This window comes from Hyposmocoma kahamanoa, unplaced genomic scaffold (assembly GCF_003589595.1).
Source record: "Hyposmocoma kahamanoa isolate Upper Pololo Valley unplaced genomic scaffold, ASM358959v1 62, whole genome shotgun sequence".
Classification (NCBI taxonomy): Eukaryota; Metazoa; Arthropoda; class Insecta; order Lepidoptera; family Cosmopterigidae; genus Hyposmocoma; species Hyposmocoma kahamanoa.
This window is the reverse complement of record NW_020653850.1, coordinates 9153049-9171483: the sequence shown is the minus strand read 5'-3', so window position 1 is coordinate 9171483 and position 18435 is coordinate 9153049. Positions and strand designations below refer to the sequence as shown.

General features: G+C 34.1%; 1 protein-coding gene across 3 annotated transcripts in view; it reads right to left on the bottom strand.

The window, feature by feature from the left end:
• Nucleotides 1-261: 261 nt before the first annotated feature.
• LOC113229440 overlaps nt 262-18435 on the bottom strand; it is a 35176-nt gene continuing 17002 nt past the window's right edge. For 2 of the 3 annotated variants that reach the window (XM_026463026.1, XM_026463027.1), the window contains exons 9-12: nt 18203-18341; nt 16577-16695; nt 615-850; nt 262-485 (exon numbers count right to left, since the gene is read on the bottom strand). In XM_026463026.1, the coding sequence (XP_026318811.1) occupies nt 16619-16695; nt 18203-18341 (216 nt within the window). In that variant the 3' untranslated portion in view covers nt 262-485; nt 615-850; nt 16577-16618. The remainder of the gene's footprint in view (nt 486-614; nt 851-16576; nt 16696-18202; nt 18342-18435) is intronic. The other variant, XM_026463028.1, reaches the window with a different exon arrangement.

Below are 18435 nucleotides of genomic sequence, written 5' to 3'. Positions count from 1 at the left end.
ATTAAATGAGTATATTCGTGTATTGAAAATATATGGCACCATGCGATAGAAAATAATATAAAGTTAAATGTAAATGTCCATTCAAACAGTGTGTTTGTTTTGTAATATAGATTTCTTAGCTCAGGTTTTTAATTTTTAGTTTTTTATCTACAAAGTAGATTCGGATAAAAACACACAATTAAATTAATTAAATTAGAAACCGCCTACGCGTCTTTATAAAATGAGTATACTCGTATATTGGAAATATATGACAATCGAAAGTAATATAAACATAAAATGTGAATGTCCATTCAAACAGTATGTTTTAACGTTTGGCTTTTTTTTTTTTTTATGGACACATAATGGGCTGCACGGTTTTGTAATCTTCTTGGACTGCTGATACCAGTTGGGTGGGAGCATTCCAAGTTGGCGTCTTTTCATCGACAGCAGTTTTAATACTGATCAACGAACGCTGCCAGCGATTGGTTTCAATTGCCTCTAGCTCCCTGAAATTTGATATTCTGACTTCTATATAATATTAATATTTTTTTTAAATAAGTTAATTCTATTTTTAATTCAATAATTCGAATTAAAAAATAACTAACGCTAATTTTTTAAATTCAATAATAACTCACCTCAGAATCTGAAAATAGACGGGCCTTTCGTTTTCTAGGAGTAGGCGCCCCTGGAAGTAAAGCTGTTGATGCACGATCAGTCTCCGATTAAGTCGCTCTCAACAATGCGTTTTTTCGACTTCGAAGATAACTTGGGCTTCGAAGCTTTAGCAGGCTTGCTCCGTTTTTTCTTCTGTGTCTGAACTTGGGAAGTAGAGGGTTGGACTTCAGCATCCGATTTTAAGGGATTAGAAAACCTGAAACAGAATTTAATTGGTTTTATAATAGTGTACTAACATTTATACTAAAATAATCAAGAAATTATTTACTCGCTGGCATACAAAACAAAACAACGTAAATTATAAAATTATCTTGACTGCTATGTTGCCATACGCGCAAAGAGTTATATACCCTCGAATTGCAAGGGCGCTTATTCACCGCAAATACAATATATATTTTTTAAATATAATTTAACAGTAGCGTTATTTTAATAATGAATATTGACTCTTATTAGAGTCAAACATACGACCTATTATTGCTAGTTACATATTAAAATTAAAGTGTGAATGCAGGCTTTACATAGATTTTGGAGACACATCTACACCGGCGACGCTCTGTCGCTGCTACTTGACACCTAATCTGTATTTGGTAGGGTATGTACTTGTAAATATTTTTTAAATATTTAACACAATCGTTTTAAATTTAGTTTTTTAAGTTTATCAGTATTTACTAAGGATGAAACAATTATGAATCGATCTTCAAATTAAACGCAATGTATTTTACTTTTTATACATTTCAATTGTTAAAATCTTAGCAATAATAAGCCAAAATCGGTGGTTTAATAACAAAACATGACTTGTCAAGCAGACAATTATCTTGTTTATCATTGTAATATTGGCTATTGAATTTTTTATTTTTTATTGAAGAAATAGAGGCATCAAGTTTAATGCTTGTAATTTATTAGACTACTAGATCAAATGAGATCCTCCATTTTGATTTAGAATGAGCTGAAAATAAAGTATTCTAAAAGATTATTTTTTAACATACCTACTATTTTTCGAGATGACTCTAAACTAGAGAATTCCCCATATTATATATGCATCAGACGATGAGGAAGCAGGAGGCATCGTCCTAATACCTTCTACACCGCTTCAGTTTATATTATTATAGACCGTATGTTAAAATGACCCTTACCAGGAATCGAAAGTGACGTTCACGTTTTAAATTTATAAACTTTCACTACAGCGTGGGCCGAGGTCATTAATAGCTAGGTAGTTAAACTGAATTCCATACCATTTAAATATCTATGTCATCAACATCACCCTTTTTATTAAAATTATTACATAAATCCTTATCTCAAAGTAACCAGAAATATTACATACAATTATAGCTAATCATATTTTAACTTAATTCTGTTTGCAATTCCAGACAACATACTATTTTATCATAAAACTAATATAATGTTAGTATGGTAACCGATCTCGCAACCATTATGCATTGCAATGAAGCTCTGAACCATTGTATTGTAATCAATTCAAATAAATCCGAAAGAATGATGGTATTGTAATACACTACAACTAGAATTTAAGAACGTTCATTACCAATACTAAACTGTAGCCAAAATCAAACTCGAACTACTTCTACACCTGCGCTTAATTGCATACGTAATGAATACAAAATCTATAGAATGGTCCAGAAAAAACTTAAGAATTCGGATAAGATAATTTGCCGTCATAGGACTGCTATAATTTGTGTTTCACAATACATAAACCGAACAGACGCTGTGAAACATACATGCGCGTTGTAAGTAAAAAATAGCGTTTATATTTATAAGGACGGCACTGAGCGTATGATGATTCATTTTATTAACCGACTTCAAAAATGGAGGAGGTTCTCAATTCGACTGAATGTTCTTCTTTTTTTCTTTTTCTTTTTTGTAGTATGTTACGCGATAACTCCGGTATTTGTGACCCGATTTTCATGATTCTTTTTTTATTGGAAAGGGGGTACTTCCATAGTGGTCCCATTTCATTTTGAAGAAAATCATCCACCTCGAAGGGTGGCTGTTCACGCATGAAGATTCATTTTTATAAATAGCGCGTAACTTTAATTTAGGAGCAATTACTTTATTGGTTGATTTTGCTATTTCTCCAATTCAAGGCGATTTTCTCTCAATATACTTTGAATAGTGAGAACCGATTTTTATTATCTTCAGTGTCAAGTCTTGTATAGTGGCGAACTAGGGGATATTTCAATAAAAGTTAGCAAATAGATGTAATTCCACGTACTTTTGAGGTCGGTTTTTTTAGTACTCTGTACTGAAATAATTTAAATAAAACTGGGAATGAGAAAAATTTTACATTAAGCGCTCCATATACATTTCATATGGCATTCGAAGAGAAGCTTTAGTTTCAAACTACTAATTTGAATACAAATTTTATATTTACTTAAAAATAAATATCACTTTTATTCGATTTTTAATACGGGACTTAATCATGTATAAATATGTTTTATGCGTGATTAAACCCGTTACCATTGGACCTGTAAAGTGCCCGAAACGTTGGTTTGTTTGAAGGAACGAATATATGTGATTTAAATCTGGAAAAATTGTATAATTTCCTATGTTACCTTAATTTAATTTAAAAATTTAACGTTAGGATTTTATAGTAGTATTGCCAAGTTAAAGTAAATAGGCATTTACTATGCGTGATGGATTGGAAAGTTCAACATTTTGTCGAGCAAGCGACACATTTTTCTTTACATAAATTTTAAACTATCTAAATATATAAACGGGTTTGTAAGATCATCATCGATAGAATATTATACTATTTTAGATTGTAATACCGTCATTATTTCCCTAATATACTTCGGGAGGTAAATTTTAAGGGAGTTCAATTTAAGTTATTGAAATTCTTATTCAGCAAATCTGGTGAATCCAGTTGTTGGCTGTTGTTCTAAACTTGACCCATTTTATCATGCATGTTTTAGGTGTGATTAATAGTGTTTATTATAAATAACATATAGTTTATTTTTTATTTTGGGTGGAATTAGTAAATTATCATTTCGATCGAACTAGATACAATTAGAATCCGTGTCATGATGGCATAATGCCATCTACTACATCACTGTGTTGATGGCAATAAATTTCAAAACACTAATATTAATTTTATGATTTTAGGTATTGCAAGAAGCGTTGAATATCACGATTGGATCTAAACTATTTCTTTAAATATCAAATGTTATTATTGCTCAAAACTAGTTTTTAATAAAAAAAAACAATGTTGCAGCGTTTTCGTTCGTACAATTTATTTACATAATTACAAAAATTTGAGCTAGATTGATTAATCGACTTGACACTCCTTCCTGTATGAATTACCAGCCGTATTTGCTTCCGTATCCATAACCGTGGCTGCTGTAGCCGTAAGAAACAGGATAATAGGAGGAGTAAGAGATAGGGGCAGAGTAGCGCTTATAGATGGGGGCAGAGTAGGAGATAGGGGCAACGTAGCTTTTGTAGATGGGGGCAGAGTAGCTCTTATAGAGAGGAGCAGTGTAGCTCTTATACAGAGGGGCAGAGTACACAGCAGGAACGGAGTATGAAGAGTACCCCAAAGATCCATGACCCAAGGAGCCGTGAGAGTAGCCATGTCCGAGAGAGTAGCCACTGTATCCTCCATAGAGGTTTCCGGCGAGAGTCAAGCCAATTAGGCAAAGGAGGACAGCGACCTGAAAATGGTAAGATTTAAACTTAAAAAAATTATTGATAGTAACAATATTCTTAAAGATTAATTGAGTTCTTGTTAAGAGAAATACATATTGGATTTGATAGAAGTTCTTAAATATGATAGTTAAATCCGAATGCATGGGTTGAGTAGGCAATTGTAACGACGATGTGAGATGAACCCTCTATATCTTAAGAATAGGTCTTAAGGGCTAACAAATATTTTATATTTTCTTACCTTAGCGAACATTTTTTCTACAAGATGCGCTTGCTGTGATACTGTTAAATGTTATGATTTTTGACCGAAAAAAAATGGCTTATATAGTCGTAAAGATGGATTCGGCCTCGCCTTTACAAGACTGGTTTAATGTGACGTTTTTAAACTGTTTCCAAATATCGCAAATTTGCCTAGAAATTGAGTTTACGATTACTGAGAAATATTTGAAGGTGACAATAAAAATAAATTTTGCATGTAACGCCCTGTGTAATGCCCTTGTTTTAAAATGCTACAGGTACAGTATATTGCTTTAGTATAATTTTGATCAAGTTTTGTATTTACTGTTGGTCAGTTATGACATTGGTAATAAAATATTATTGTGTTATTGAAAGCTGTCGGTAATTAGATACATATGTCTTGACGAACTTTTAAGATGATTATCACTAACTACTGGATTCTTACCACGGTATGAGCTCTTTTATTTTGCCGATATTTCCTGTAATTCGTGAATAACCATTTAGTGAATAATCAGAAAGCCTTAAAATCTATATAACTTTTAAGATATTATTAAAAAAATAATTATAAAATTACGTAAAATAAGATTGAGATTCTTTTTAAGCGACTTCAAAAAAAGGAGGAGGTTCTCAATTCGACTGTATGTTGTTTTGTTAATAGATTTTTGTTGGAAAGAGGATACCTCAGGAGTGGTCCCATTTAAATTTAAAGAAAATATTCCACCTCTAAGAGTGGCAAAGTAAGGGATGAATTTCGCGCACTTTCCGGAAATCGATTTAAATTAAACTTGGCAAATAGGTTATATAGGCTATTTCCACGAACTTTTGAGGTCGGTTTTTTAGTACTCTGTACTGAGCTTTTTTATGATTCAAGACGACAGACATCGTGTTCAATGCGCGCAGATAGGTATAGGCAGATCTATATTTTGCACTCCGTTCACAGCTGTAGCCGGTTATATGAGTGCATCAGTTTTCAATATTTACAATTGTCGTACAGAAACTCGCTGGGATTATTGTCCAATCATATCCTACTTGCAAATCCCGCTTGGAACACTTATTATTCTCATGACCAGGATGCATTTAATTCTCCAACAAATAGTATCCATGTACAAATCGAGACATTAAAACCGAAGTAACTTAATACAACATTTTACACACCTTCTGAGAGAGTAAAGTTAATAATTACACATAATTTACCTAACTTGGAAACTTTATGGCAAGTATAAACTGTGTAACAGTAAAGTTGAAATTAACTTTCGTTTTCCAACATAACGTAGAAATTTAATGATTCCATAATTTCATGACTATGAGTTTATGACGCAATTTAGAACTAACGACCTTACAATACTAATGTTTTCTAACTTTTTTATAATAACAATATGCTACCTCTAACGATCGACAAACATTTGAAATTGTATATTAAGTTAATTAGGTACTGAGCTGAAGGCCGGTTCTACGTATGTACATTGAGGATGCCACAATATTTCTAAATCAAGAAAATGAAACAGTGTACGTGAATGGTCCCAAGGGGCCGCCCTTGGGACTCAACTGTCAAACTCGAAAGTTAACTTGATGGTCGAAGAGGAATATGTGACATCCTACACATTTCAAAAATCTATTATAAAAAAATCACTACCCTTAATTGCCTACGTTTTCAGAAATGTATGATCACCATTTTCAACCCTTTTATCAAATTCAAATTCAAAATTCAAATTCAAAATAATCTTTATTTCATAGGTAAGCATTATTACAGTTGAAATCGTCACAATAGTTAAACTCTACCGCTCATTCGTAAGGCAGATTCCCCTGAGAAGAATGAGCAAGAAACTCTAGGGGTTGCTCTTTGTAAATAACATTTACAATATTTTTTTTTATTTGAAACATCAGAGATCGAGACTACCTTCAAGAGCTAAACGGGTTACTACCACGGATTTTTGTCATCCAAGTACGCAGAAGTTGTATAATAACCTTTAGTATAAAGTTTTTGATTCGCTATAGGTTTAAACCTCGTGAAAGGCAAATTTTGTATATCAACCGGAATCTTGTTATAGAAGCGTATACATTGCCCCTTAAATGATTTTTTGACTTTGTGAAGACGACTATCAAGAAAAGCTAGTTTATTTCTATTCCTCGTATTAGTGTTATGTCTGTCACTATTTTTCATAAATAAATTACTATTCCTTTTAACATAAATTACATTTTCATAAATGTACTGTGAGGCTAGTGTAAGAATGTTAATTTCCTTAAACTTATCTCTCAAAGATACTTTGGGGCCCAGATTGTAAATTGCCCTAACTACACGTTTCTGCAGGACAAAGATTCTATTGATATCGACGGCATTACCCCAAAGCAAAATGCCGTATGTCATTAGACTGTGAAAGTAGCTGAAGTAAACCAATCTAGCGGTTTCGACGTCTGAAAGTTTCCTTATTTTTTTAATCGCGTACACTGCAGAGCCGAGCCGTTTTGATAACTTACTTATATGGGGACCCCATTGCAATTTAGCATCTAACGTTATACCTAGAAATACAACTGTATCCACAAGATTCAATTTTTCGTTTCTAACTACAATGTTTGTAACCGTCTCTCTAACATTGGGTAATGTAAATTTCACACAATTTGTTTTTTTCTCATTAAGAAGTAGGCTATTAACAGCAAACCAATCTACTACTTTAGATATAGCATTGTTCACATCGTCGTAGGAACATTGGTGCCTTTTAACTTTAAATAATAAGGAAGTATCATCAGCAAACAATACTATCTCATGTTTTATACCCTCCATAAGGCTAGGTAAGTCATTAATATAAACTAAAAATAAAAATGGGCCTAGAATTGAACCTTGAGGGACACCCATGCTAATTGCAGATCCTGACGATCTCGTACCGTTAACATCGACCCTCTGTACCCTACCACGCAAATACGATTTTAGAAGGTCGAGATCACGTCCCGCCACACCATAATGGCGAAGTTTCCTGACCAGTGTATGTGGTGCACACAATCAAAAGCTTTGGAAAAGTCACAGAATACACCAATAGCGTCATGTGAGACTTCCCATGCATCAAATATATGATTAATCAACACGATACCAGCATCGGTTGTAGAGCGACCCCGAGTGAAACCAAATTGTTTAGGAGACATTAAGTTATTACTATAAAAATGTGCACACATCTGATTTAGAATAATTTTTTCAAATATTTTACTGAGAGTTGGTAGTATTGATATAGGTCTGAAATTGGTGGGGTCAGAAATACTACCAGATTTGAAAAGTGGAATAACTTTACTTTGCTTCATGAGGTCAGGAAAGACACCATCATCAACACATTTATTAAAGACACAGGCTAAATAAGGCGCAATACAATCAACTATAGAACTAATTACTCTGACTGAAAGACCATCAAGATCAGCAGTATTTTTTATGTTTATAGACTTAAAGGCTTTAACAATATCGTTTGGAAATACATGACGGAACCTTAAATTAGTGATACTAACTGCATTATTTTCTTTTAGTAAGGATTCAGCGGCGGTGGGAGATAAATTTAACGACTTAGTAGTCAAAATTGGAATGTCAGTAAAAAAATTTTCAAATATTTTAGCAACTTCTGCGTCTGTGTTTACAATTTTGTCATTAAATCTTATTTGAAAATCTAAGTTACGAGGTTTGACCCTTCCAGTTTCGCTGTTTATAATATCCCAAGTCGTTTTTACTACATTCGCGCTGCTTTTTGTTTTATTATTTATAAACATTGCTTTGGCTGCAACACAAACACGTTTAAACATTTTCGAATATTTCCTAACAAAATCATTAAAACTGTTACTAGTGTTATAAGTCCTTTCATCGTAAAGATCATATAGTCTTTGTCTACTTTTGTGAATTCCCACAGTCGCCCAATCACTAAATTTCAATGAATTATTAATAATTATGATTTTGGACCTAAAAACGTTATCACGTTCACTTTTGACTATGTTGAAAACTGAATTATACAATTTATTGGGATCGTTAACGTACGGAAGTTCAGTTAGTTTAAGCATTACATTATTTCTATAAGCTTTAAGTCGACCATTATTTATCGGAACACATGTGATATCCTTTTTTGGCATTTTGTCAACAGTCATATTAAAAGTGGCCAATTGACCGCAGTGATCAGAAGTTAATTTATTTATAATAGATTTATTACTAGGTACGGCGTTAGTATAAATATTGTCTAACTTGTTTAGACAATACTCTCTCGTCTACTTGGCAGTAGTAGAAGTTATTCTAGTAGGCACCAAGAAAAGATTCACAAGATTATAACATTGGAAAAATGATATGAGCCTACTGCTAGCACTGGAATCTTCTAATAAGTTAACATTGAAGTCACCACAAACAGCAATATATTTATTTGGATTATTTAATTTGCCTAAAACTTCATCTAATCTTTTTTCAAATAGTTCGTAAGATGAATGAGGGGGTCTGTACACGCTTAATAAAACAAGCCGTTCAAGCTCTATGCAGGATATCTCTATAGTCCGCTCAATAGATAGGCTCACAATATCTGTACGTTCTTTAAATTTTAAATTATTTTTAATAAGAATTAAAGAGCCGCCATGAATAGCTTTTTCTCTGCTGAACGAACTAGCGACCTGGTGATTGTTGAAGCTAAACATGAACTGATGTTTTGATAGAAAGTGGTGTTCAGTAATACACAGAATATCAATATTATTACAGTTCATAAATAATTCTATTTCTAACTCTTTGCCTTTCATGCCTTGAATATTTTGATGCACCAGGTTTAATATACAATTTATTTTATTTCTGTGTGTTTTAGGTTGGTTTTTTATTGTCATTGTGTTGCAAGAGTATCTCTCCGTTGTCTTATTAATTAATTTAAATAATTAGAAGTTGAATTATTTTCAACAGAATGATTATTGTCAGTAAACTGACCTATGTCAACGGACTGCTCAATAGAAGCAGCCGGTCTGGTAGCCAATGATTTGGCTGAATTATTAATATAATATGATAGCAACTCTGCTATCTGTCTCCTAAAATAACTAGAAAGATAATACCTATCTTTAGTCAAATAAAAATATTTACTAATAAAATTATTAGTATCCATAAAATGAAATTTACTATATTGAAATGTCAAGCTGTGTAAAGTTCTATTTAAGTTATGTCTCAAATTATTTTCACTTGTTGTGAGGCTATTGTTGAAGGGAAAAATAATTTCTTTTATATTAATTAAATTATTTAATTGTGAAAAATATTGTATTAAATCTTTTTTGTTACATTTTCCTCTTCTGCCATTGACTTACAATTATATGGACGTCGGGTCCGCGCTAAAAAGTGTCCGCACTTGTAAGGCGCTAAAATCGTATACAGAGCGCGACACTCCGCTTTAGTCTTCATTTGTTCTACGGACAGCGCGATACTGCGATGACATAACAATTTAAATTTCGAATAGGTTGACTTGGGACATATTTTTTCGTGTTTTTTGTATTAGACCCGTCGTCCATTTATTTGTAAGTCAATGTCTTCTGCCAATTAAAATTATTAATGAAGTGTCTTTGTCAAATTTAGTTGACAAAATACTATCTAATATTTTACAGTATGTTGCACCTGGCATGCAAATATTTGTTAATTTTATTCCTAGGTGGTTAAGTTGCAAACCTATATTTTTACCCATTTCATCACTATACATAACAATATTTTTTTGAATTTCATTTGACCTAGTTATTGACAAAGAGGTATTTTTTTATTCTAAACAAGATTCCTGCAACAACAATAAGGAGGGATCAGTGGCACACACAGACAGGGAGGATTGTGGTTTTATTTCTTTGCAATTGCAAACTTGATTATTTGTTAGAGACTCAAATCTGTCATTATTATATCTACATAAATCTAATAAATTATCCATAGCCTGTGTGTGCTCCTTAATCTCCTGTTGCGCAGTTTCATATTTCTGTGTTATTAATTTTAATGAATTTGTTACACTAAGTAATTCTGCCTGGAGGCGCTGTGTGTCACATTCATAGCTAAGCCTATTTTTCTCAAGATTTTGAGTACAATCACTCAATTCATTCAACAAACTCTGGCGTTCTTTTCTTAATGATATATTTTTACAAGATGCTGCATTTTTCTTTATTAATGTGTTTATCATTTAAACGTCTCACTGCGCTATTTGAAATTTGACGCTAAATGTCAGGCTAAATGTCTATAGTTCGACCTATGAGTTCGAGAGTTCTCTTCAAGCGATTTTATCTAACCAACTTCGTAGCAAAATTAAATCTCCAGTCATCCTAAAAATTAAACAGATCCTGCACTGTCAGAGGTCGAGGTCTCGTTGGCTTGGATACCCAGTCACATTAGTATCCAAGGGAAGGAGACAGAGGACCAATACGCCAAGGAGGCGAGTCTCTCATCATACAAATGTTACGCTCACGACCTGACTTTGTTAGCTAAGGATCGTCTAGATTTGGACTGGCATGCTCACTGGGTTCGAACTAGCCAAGAGAAAGGCGCGTACTATGTCGACGTTCAAAATAACATCCCAGTGAAACCATGGTTTTTTAAGTTTCGCGAAACTAGTAAGGCAACCACTTCTACGATCTGTAGATTGAGACTGGGCCATGCTTGTTCCCCTGTGTTCCTCAATAAAATCCGTGTCAGAGACAACTCTTTGTGTGAATGTGGTCTGGACGAGGATACCCTTGATCACATTTTTTTTGAATATCCTAAGTTGATTTCCTCCTCAAGGAGGTCATACCTCCTTCCTTCTTCCATTCCTCGTCCTATTAACCTTAAATCCCTCCTTCTTTATGTGTACACACCCTTTATTAGCATTTTGTGTGACTTTATACGCTCTAATAATATAACGCTTTAGTCCGTTGTTTGTCCATGATTGTTTTTTTATACCCCAGGTATGATCTCCACAACAGCATTCCGTCGAAGAGACTCATCTATAAATAAATACCTTGCTGCTACCGAAACGTTGACGTTACTGAACAATATAAACTGACAACATTAATCGAAACTGACACTGGCCCAAGCCTAGTGGCCGCCATAGAATAGAATAGAAAGCGGGCTGGTTTGATAGGGTCAAAGCAAGGATAAATTGGAATGTACCTATGATATCTATGTAAAAACAATGGCTCATCAAACTATGCTATGCTTTTGTTTGAACATCGCTTTCACTGCCAGTAACGTAAGTAGATCCATCAATGTGTATGTTGATATACTACCGTCTGTACTATAATAGTTTTTGGAATTAAGGTTGAAGTATTTGGAATGTACAGCCTTTACGCCGACGTATGCAAGGGTTTTTGGGGACTCTTTTAAACGAATCATACATCGATGGTTAAAATACGAATTGATTCTAACAACACTTTGTGCGATATTCAGTTATATACATTCACACATCATTGAAATAAGCAATTTATTCAGAACCAATAGATTTATGTTTCACATTAACTGAAGTACTTTTTTGGCGTTTAACTCCATCGCGAATTCGCGGAGTCATTCAGATGTCGCAGTGTTAGCGTCAGTGCAAATGAGCGGACTACACTGGAGAGCTTCTTCAGGAGATATTCTCTACCCAAATGCAAGCCGCAAAATTTCCAACACCACTTTTCCCTCATGTTGGTACTTGAGTTAGTTGTCCAATGCACAACAGGAAGTGAGCGTGCCAATAGTAGTAGTTCAGTACCTATCTGGAAAATAAGGAGGGAGCTGTACGTGCAGCCGGAGCCGCTCACCGGAGGTACTGGCCTTTTGAGAACCGGATGAAATCCGTGACAACGGTCTGTGACAACTCTGTCCACGGGCTCATCTGAAGTCAGAACCTGAACTTATAGGATCCTTGTAATTGCACAGGTTATAGTGCCCTTCCCGTATAATCAAGAGATTGATAGGGAGAGTCCACTATAAACAAAACGTATGTAGAAAGATACACCACCACCACATGAATGTCATTGAAAAAAGTCCTAAGAGGCTTATCGGTGACTTAGATGTACTTAGAAGTACAGAGATTGGAACACCGCCGTAACGGCTCCGTCACACAGAGAGTGTGTGACGGAATTACATTAAATGATTCCACCTTCCCATTTGTATCATTGGGGACTAGACGTTCTTATGGCGAACGGCAATAGAGTGGTTTTTGCTGTCCGTACATTTTTTTCCTGAACGCTATAATTTGATTTTTTTCTAAGCTTATGAGAGTGAATAAGTATTAATTAGTTGTGCATACTCCATGTGAGATGGACGTAAAAGGCTGGGATTTATTTACTTATTTCTATAGCAAAATAAAAAAAAAATGCAGGTACTGAAAATTAATAAACTAATTATTGTACTCTATTTTAAAATCGAGTAGATGAAAGGCTAAAACGTATAATAAAAAACTAATTTAATTATTATTATTTTTTAATTATATATTATTATTTTTTTAATTTTAGCTGTCTTTAGTCACTTTTTTAATATCCAAACGTATCATCGCCCTTGATTTATTGTGTCAGATTACAAAAACTGGTTTTTGTAAACCATGTAGGTACGCCTTTTTGCTGCATCCCATAACGGAATTACTTTGTAAGTTATTTATTTACGGTTATTTTGCTTGAATAATTTAAAAATCTTGCGACGACGTATGAGTATTTTTACCTTGAACTATATATGCATTTTCTTGCCTTTAAATCATTCTGTCTTGGTCAGAAAATAGTGCAATATGGTTGAAGCAACACCTATGAAAAATATTCCATTAAATATGAAATATGCGTCAAATAATAGAACTATGTACATATTTTAATATGCTGGGTGTCCGACGGCTATGCGACACGCAGGGAAAGTACTTTAAACCTTGTACAGAAATATTAGATACTGGAGACATAATTTTATTTTTAAATGCATCCATACATAGATTTTTATTAAAAGTCACTCGCCAATAAATACACCTGTATTTTTATGATGCCAATCGGTAGGGTCCATTATTAGGATTAATTCCTTTTAAGTAACGTATCTTAAAGAAACACTATGTTCCCCATTCATCAAAAGATATTTTCTCAAATTTGAGTGTGTTTTTCTGCGAAGTTTTTTTCTTATTCGAGTACTACACTCCTCTAATGACATAAAAGTATATTATAAAATACCAACACAATTTTGCAAATGTAAACAAATATATTTTCTTTTATTGTAAACCATTTAAAATGATATTAATTAGTGTATTTTAGCGTTGAATTGTAATATCATTTTTATTTATTTTTTTCATTTTTCTAAAGGTTGTAAGGCTGTAATTATTTTAACTGTAAGTCCTTTTCTTTCCGTCCTCTACAATACGGAACTCATAATAATCTCTCTTAATTGTTGAATGACTTTTTAAGGCTGGCAGCAATAAATTATAAGTATTGAAAGTACCATAAGTACAATTAGCAGTTGAACTTTTTGTAACAGTCTAAGACATTTTGAAATATCAATTTATTTCTAATCAAAAACTTCCCAAATTTAATTAAATTTAGACATCGTCTTTCCATTAGAGTTTTCCTAAATACTCCCACCGAAGTTTTCAATAAAATGTCCCAGTTTAGTTGTGAAAGCCCAGCACCATTATAGTTCAAATTCAATAATTTAGGAAGGCATTTCGTAATAATTATTAATTCTTTAATAAAAAAATAGGTACTTAAAATAAATTTTTACACTTTAGTTATACACATTTAAGGAATTTCGTACTTATTCACTGAACGATCTAATCACTCCGAAAAACCAAAACGATTACTACTCGGATTAACACCAAACTCGAACTATAAAGAAATTTAAAATCGGCAATAAAGAAATTTAACCAATCGAGTAATAAATGTTTTAGACACATTTTAACATATGCAGACGGGAATGACCTAGGTTCGGGCTTCACGGTGGTAACAACAAAAGTAATTTGATTTTGAATTTGATTTGATAATAATAATAATAAGTTATCCTCTTTAGTAATAATCATAATTCATTTATTTATGAAAACACAAGTTTCACTGTGTCCGGCGAAACATTAAGTATACAAATATTGAATAAGTATACAAATATTGAATATTATACATGTGAATGTATTGTAATATTATACATGCTCTTCGACAGACTAAGCCATGTGTAGCATGTAACACTTGGATTTAAAAAGTCAATCAGTAATTTAAACGCGGTGAATTCACATGGGTCAATTCAAATCGCAGAGGATGGAGATTCAAATGGTAACTAGATGTCAAAATAATAATAAATAATATGAATAATGTCAAATGCCAAAAATTAGACAATGAATTTAGGGATGTATCATTTAAAAATTCGGAAACAGTATCTTCTTCTTAGTGCGACACTTCTCTACGAAGGTTGGCGACCATCATGGGTATTCTCATTTTTTAAGCTGCCGCACGAAATATGAAATTGTGTGCTAAAGTGAAACCAGTCTCTCAGATTCTTCAACCACGAGATTTTTTCCACGAGGACACAGTATAGTACATGTTTATAACTCAATTGATTTTTTTTAATTGCTTTTTAAATAGTACAAGGTTTTCCTGGCACTTCTTATTCTCCTCTTGTGTCTCGGGTGTAGGGTCGATATGGGTAATTCCAGATCATTCGCGATTTTTGTTCAATCGAAAGACAGTCAAAATTCCTAAACTGACAACCAAACATCCTTTATCAAGATTAATTTGAGTTTTTCGAAGTAGATTTATAGAGTAGGCTGGAAGGGAACGCGAACGCACGGGCGCCGCTTTCAGCCGTTCAGTTCCATCATTTATCAGTGTCCATGCCTTATCTGATCCTAAAACTGGACGAAATTTCGCGACTGCCGTGACAAAAAGCCTTGGTTTAGCATAGACAAATGTACGTGAGCACTGGACCGAAGATTACTCTAAGGGGTTTATTATTATTCCGTAGGCGAATAGCGGAAAATCGGAAACAATGAACAGGGATCCCTCTGACAAAATGTCCTACATGAACCCGTGTCGTATATCGTATTACGATGAAGTCAGCCGAATCAACTTTTCGGATCTACGTGAATAGGCTTCTGATACTATATGACTAATATTATGAAACGGGATTTTAACGCGTAGTGCATGTACCTTTTTGTCGGGTGATCTTTTTATGTATAACACTAAGTGACGGGACGAACAAGTCGTACGCGCAAGGCGGTAAGCGACACGCCTGTTCATAGCAATTGTAGTGGCACTTCTGAAAATCTAATCCTGCATATCGAAGGTTCACAAGACTGGGAAATGTGTGAGGTCCTCAATCTGCACTTGGCTAGCGCGGTGTATTTTCTATGATACCAAGTGTCGAGACGAAAAAATGGTGCCATCAGGCTGTGGTAAGCGACAAGCAAGATCTGAAGGGCACTGCCACTGCTCCCATCGCCTGAGCAACAGTTACTCGACGCGAAAGTTTTGGCGCGGTTACCACGCTTTCACGTACAGTTTGATGCACGCGGTCGCTGCGTTACGGCCGCGCGGCGTGAGCGCGACGAAAATCATGTCGAATAAACGTGCCCTAAGACATAAGTTGACAAGTCGCATGTGCTTGTAATTTCACAGGCACCCTTAAATACCGGATAGTAATAACACTCACATTACTGCTTAGCGGCAGAAATAGGTACAGATAAGGTTAGGTGAGGAAGTTAAGGAAATAAATAAGGCTGTGTGAGTACTTCCCTGGACGAACTCTTTCACAAGGAGCTCTACTGCTACGGAAATACCTACCCACTACAGCTTTTAGTAATCGGCGTGATTGTGAAAGCGACGGAGGTAAACTTAAAAGTATTATGATACTATAATTCTTGTCGATCATTTATTTTACATTTGTCAACTTATGTCTCAGGGTGACGGGTGCAGTGGCAATGCCCCTCAGATATTTGCAATTTAAAGCTCTGTGTGGCACTGTAACTGTCATGGACATGTGTAGCTTACCATCAGGCGCACGACTTGTTCGTCCAGTCACTTGATGTTATATACAAAAAAAGATGAAAACAATATGATCAGGAACGGAGGTAAATATAATAAGAAACAGTAAATAAATACAACGAAATCATACAAAACTTCTGCAACCTCCTTTCCTTTATATAATTATTGTAATTCAATTTTTCTCCCAATTGATTCGTGATAACGACGTACGGGGATTTTTTCCAATCTCATCAGATTTTAGTAACTGTTCTGAAAAGGTATATATAAAACCAGATATATCTAGACCTTTCTGAACTGCAAACATTAAATTTAATATCAAAAAATGAGGAGCTATAGTAAATTAACCCTATTGGAGTGTACCTGATCGAAATAATATTATTTAATACAAAGGTCGAACACTAAAATACTCCTTCGATCCGGCTGGAGTCGAACCAGCGACCTCGCCTTACCATGGCTGACGCTCTCCCAGCTGAGCTAAGAAACGAACCAGCAGACCTTGCAAATTTCTATATGTACTTGTTGCAGATCTTTGTATTTCGTTTTAACGACTTTTATGCAGTAGCGCCTTCTGTGAGAAAGCTATGAAAGTTCACTCAGAACGTCAGCCACGGTATGGCGAAGTCCGGGTCGAGCCGGATCGAAGAAATTTTTCTTAATGTTCGATCTGTCTATTAATAATTGACAACATTTCAAATTGATAATGGTTTAGAGATTTGGTTGCCTTTCCACGATTTTTTTCAGCATTTAGTATTCACTAAATTATGTGATGTTTACAAATAAACTAAAAGTAACCAAAAATTACTGACAAAGGATTTCGAACAGTAAATTCCTTTGCTGTTTTATTGTTTATTTTAATTTATTTTTGAACGTGCGTACGTCAACGGCTGACTGATAATCAGTGGTGCCAGGTTAGGCGATTTTTCTCCACACACAAAAATCAACGATCAATCTGGGTCAATCAATCAATATGATGTCTGTTACAAATTTTTTTTAAAGACCATTGACTACGACAGACACTTCTATGAACCCTTCAGGTGTGCGACGTTTCAGAACAAGCATTTTTTCAAAAATAGAATTAAAAATTAGACAAAATAAAAAATACGTGTCCTTTACTTTTGTACTTATTTTCAATAGAAACAATAAAAACCCGTGGTTAAAAAAATGAAATGTTGTCAATTATAACAAACTTAACGGAGTCGGTTCCTGAGGTTGCTGCGTGGTGCGGGAGGAGCGATAGTTTACGTACAATTATGTCGCGCTGCACACGGGATACTTTCAACAAGATTTTTCTGACGATATTCAATAACAAGTTGATTGAAAAAAGTGCCAAATGGCTTTCCCTTTCAATTATCAATTAAATAGTTAAATTTTATATTATTGTCTCACATAACAACAATATTAACTAATTTGGGAGGCACTTTTTTCAATGAACTTGCTATCGAATATCGTCAAAAAAATCCTGTTGAAATTATCCCGTGTGTAGCACGACAAACTGTCACTCCTCACCTCAGACACCGACTCCGTTAAGCGGTAGGCCTATAGTGGAGTAATTTCACAAAAATAATTGAATCGAACGAAAAACGTCGTAATATTCAATAAACTTAATATTGCAATAGCATATATAACATTAGATTGTCAATTTTTGTTGAAACAATAACATTAGATTGTTAACAATAGATTGTCTTCCAAACATAACGTAAGATAATGTCCCGAAACAGATCCCGAAGAAAATGTTCTAGATATATCTTAATCTTACGTTTCTTTACAATTGTAGGACGAGGTGGGGTACACATCTCTAGACGAAAGCTATTTAGCTCGTTACTAGTTGGCATTAAGGAGCGTGGTGGTTGATGTAATAATCTGCCAGCCAATATACGATTTATCTTTAACAGTGCCTGCGAAAAATAAAACCAATTTGCAGTCATTCAATATCAAACATCTTGTTTATAAGATGCTCGATATATTATTATTCCTGAATTAATTCCAAAA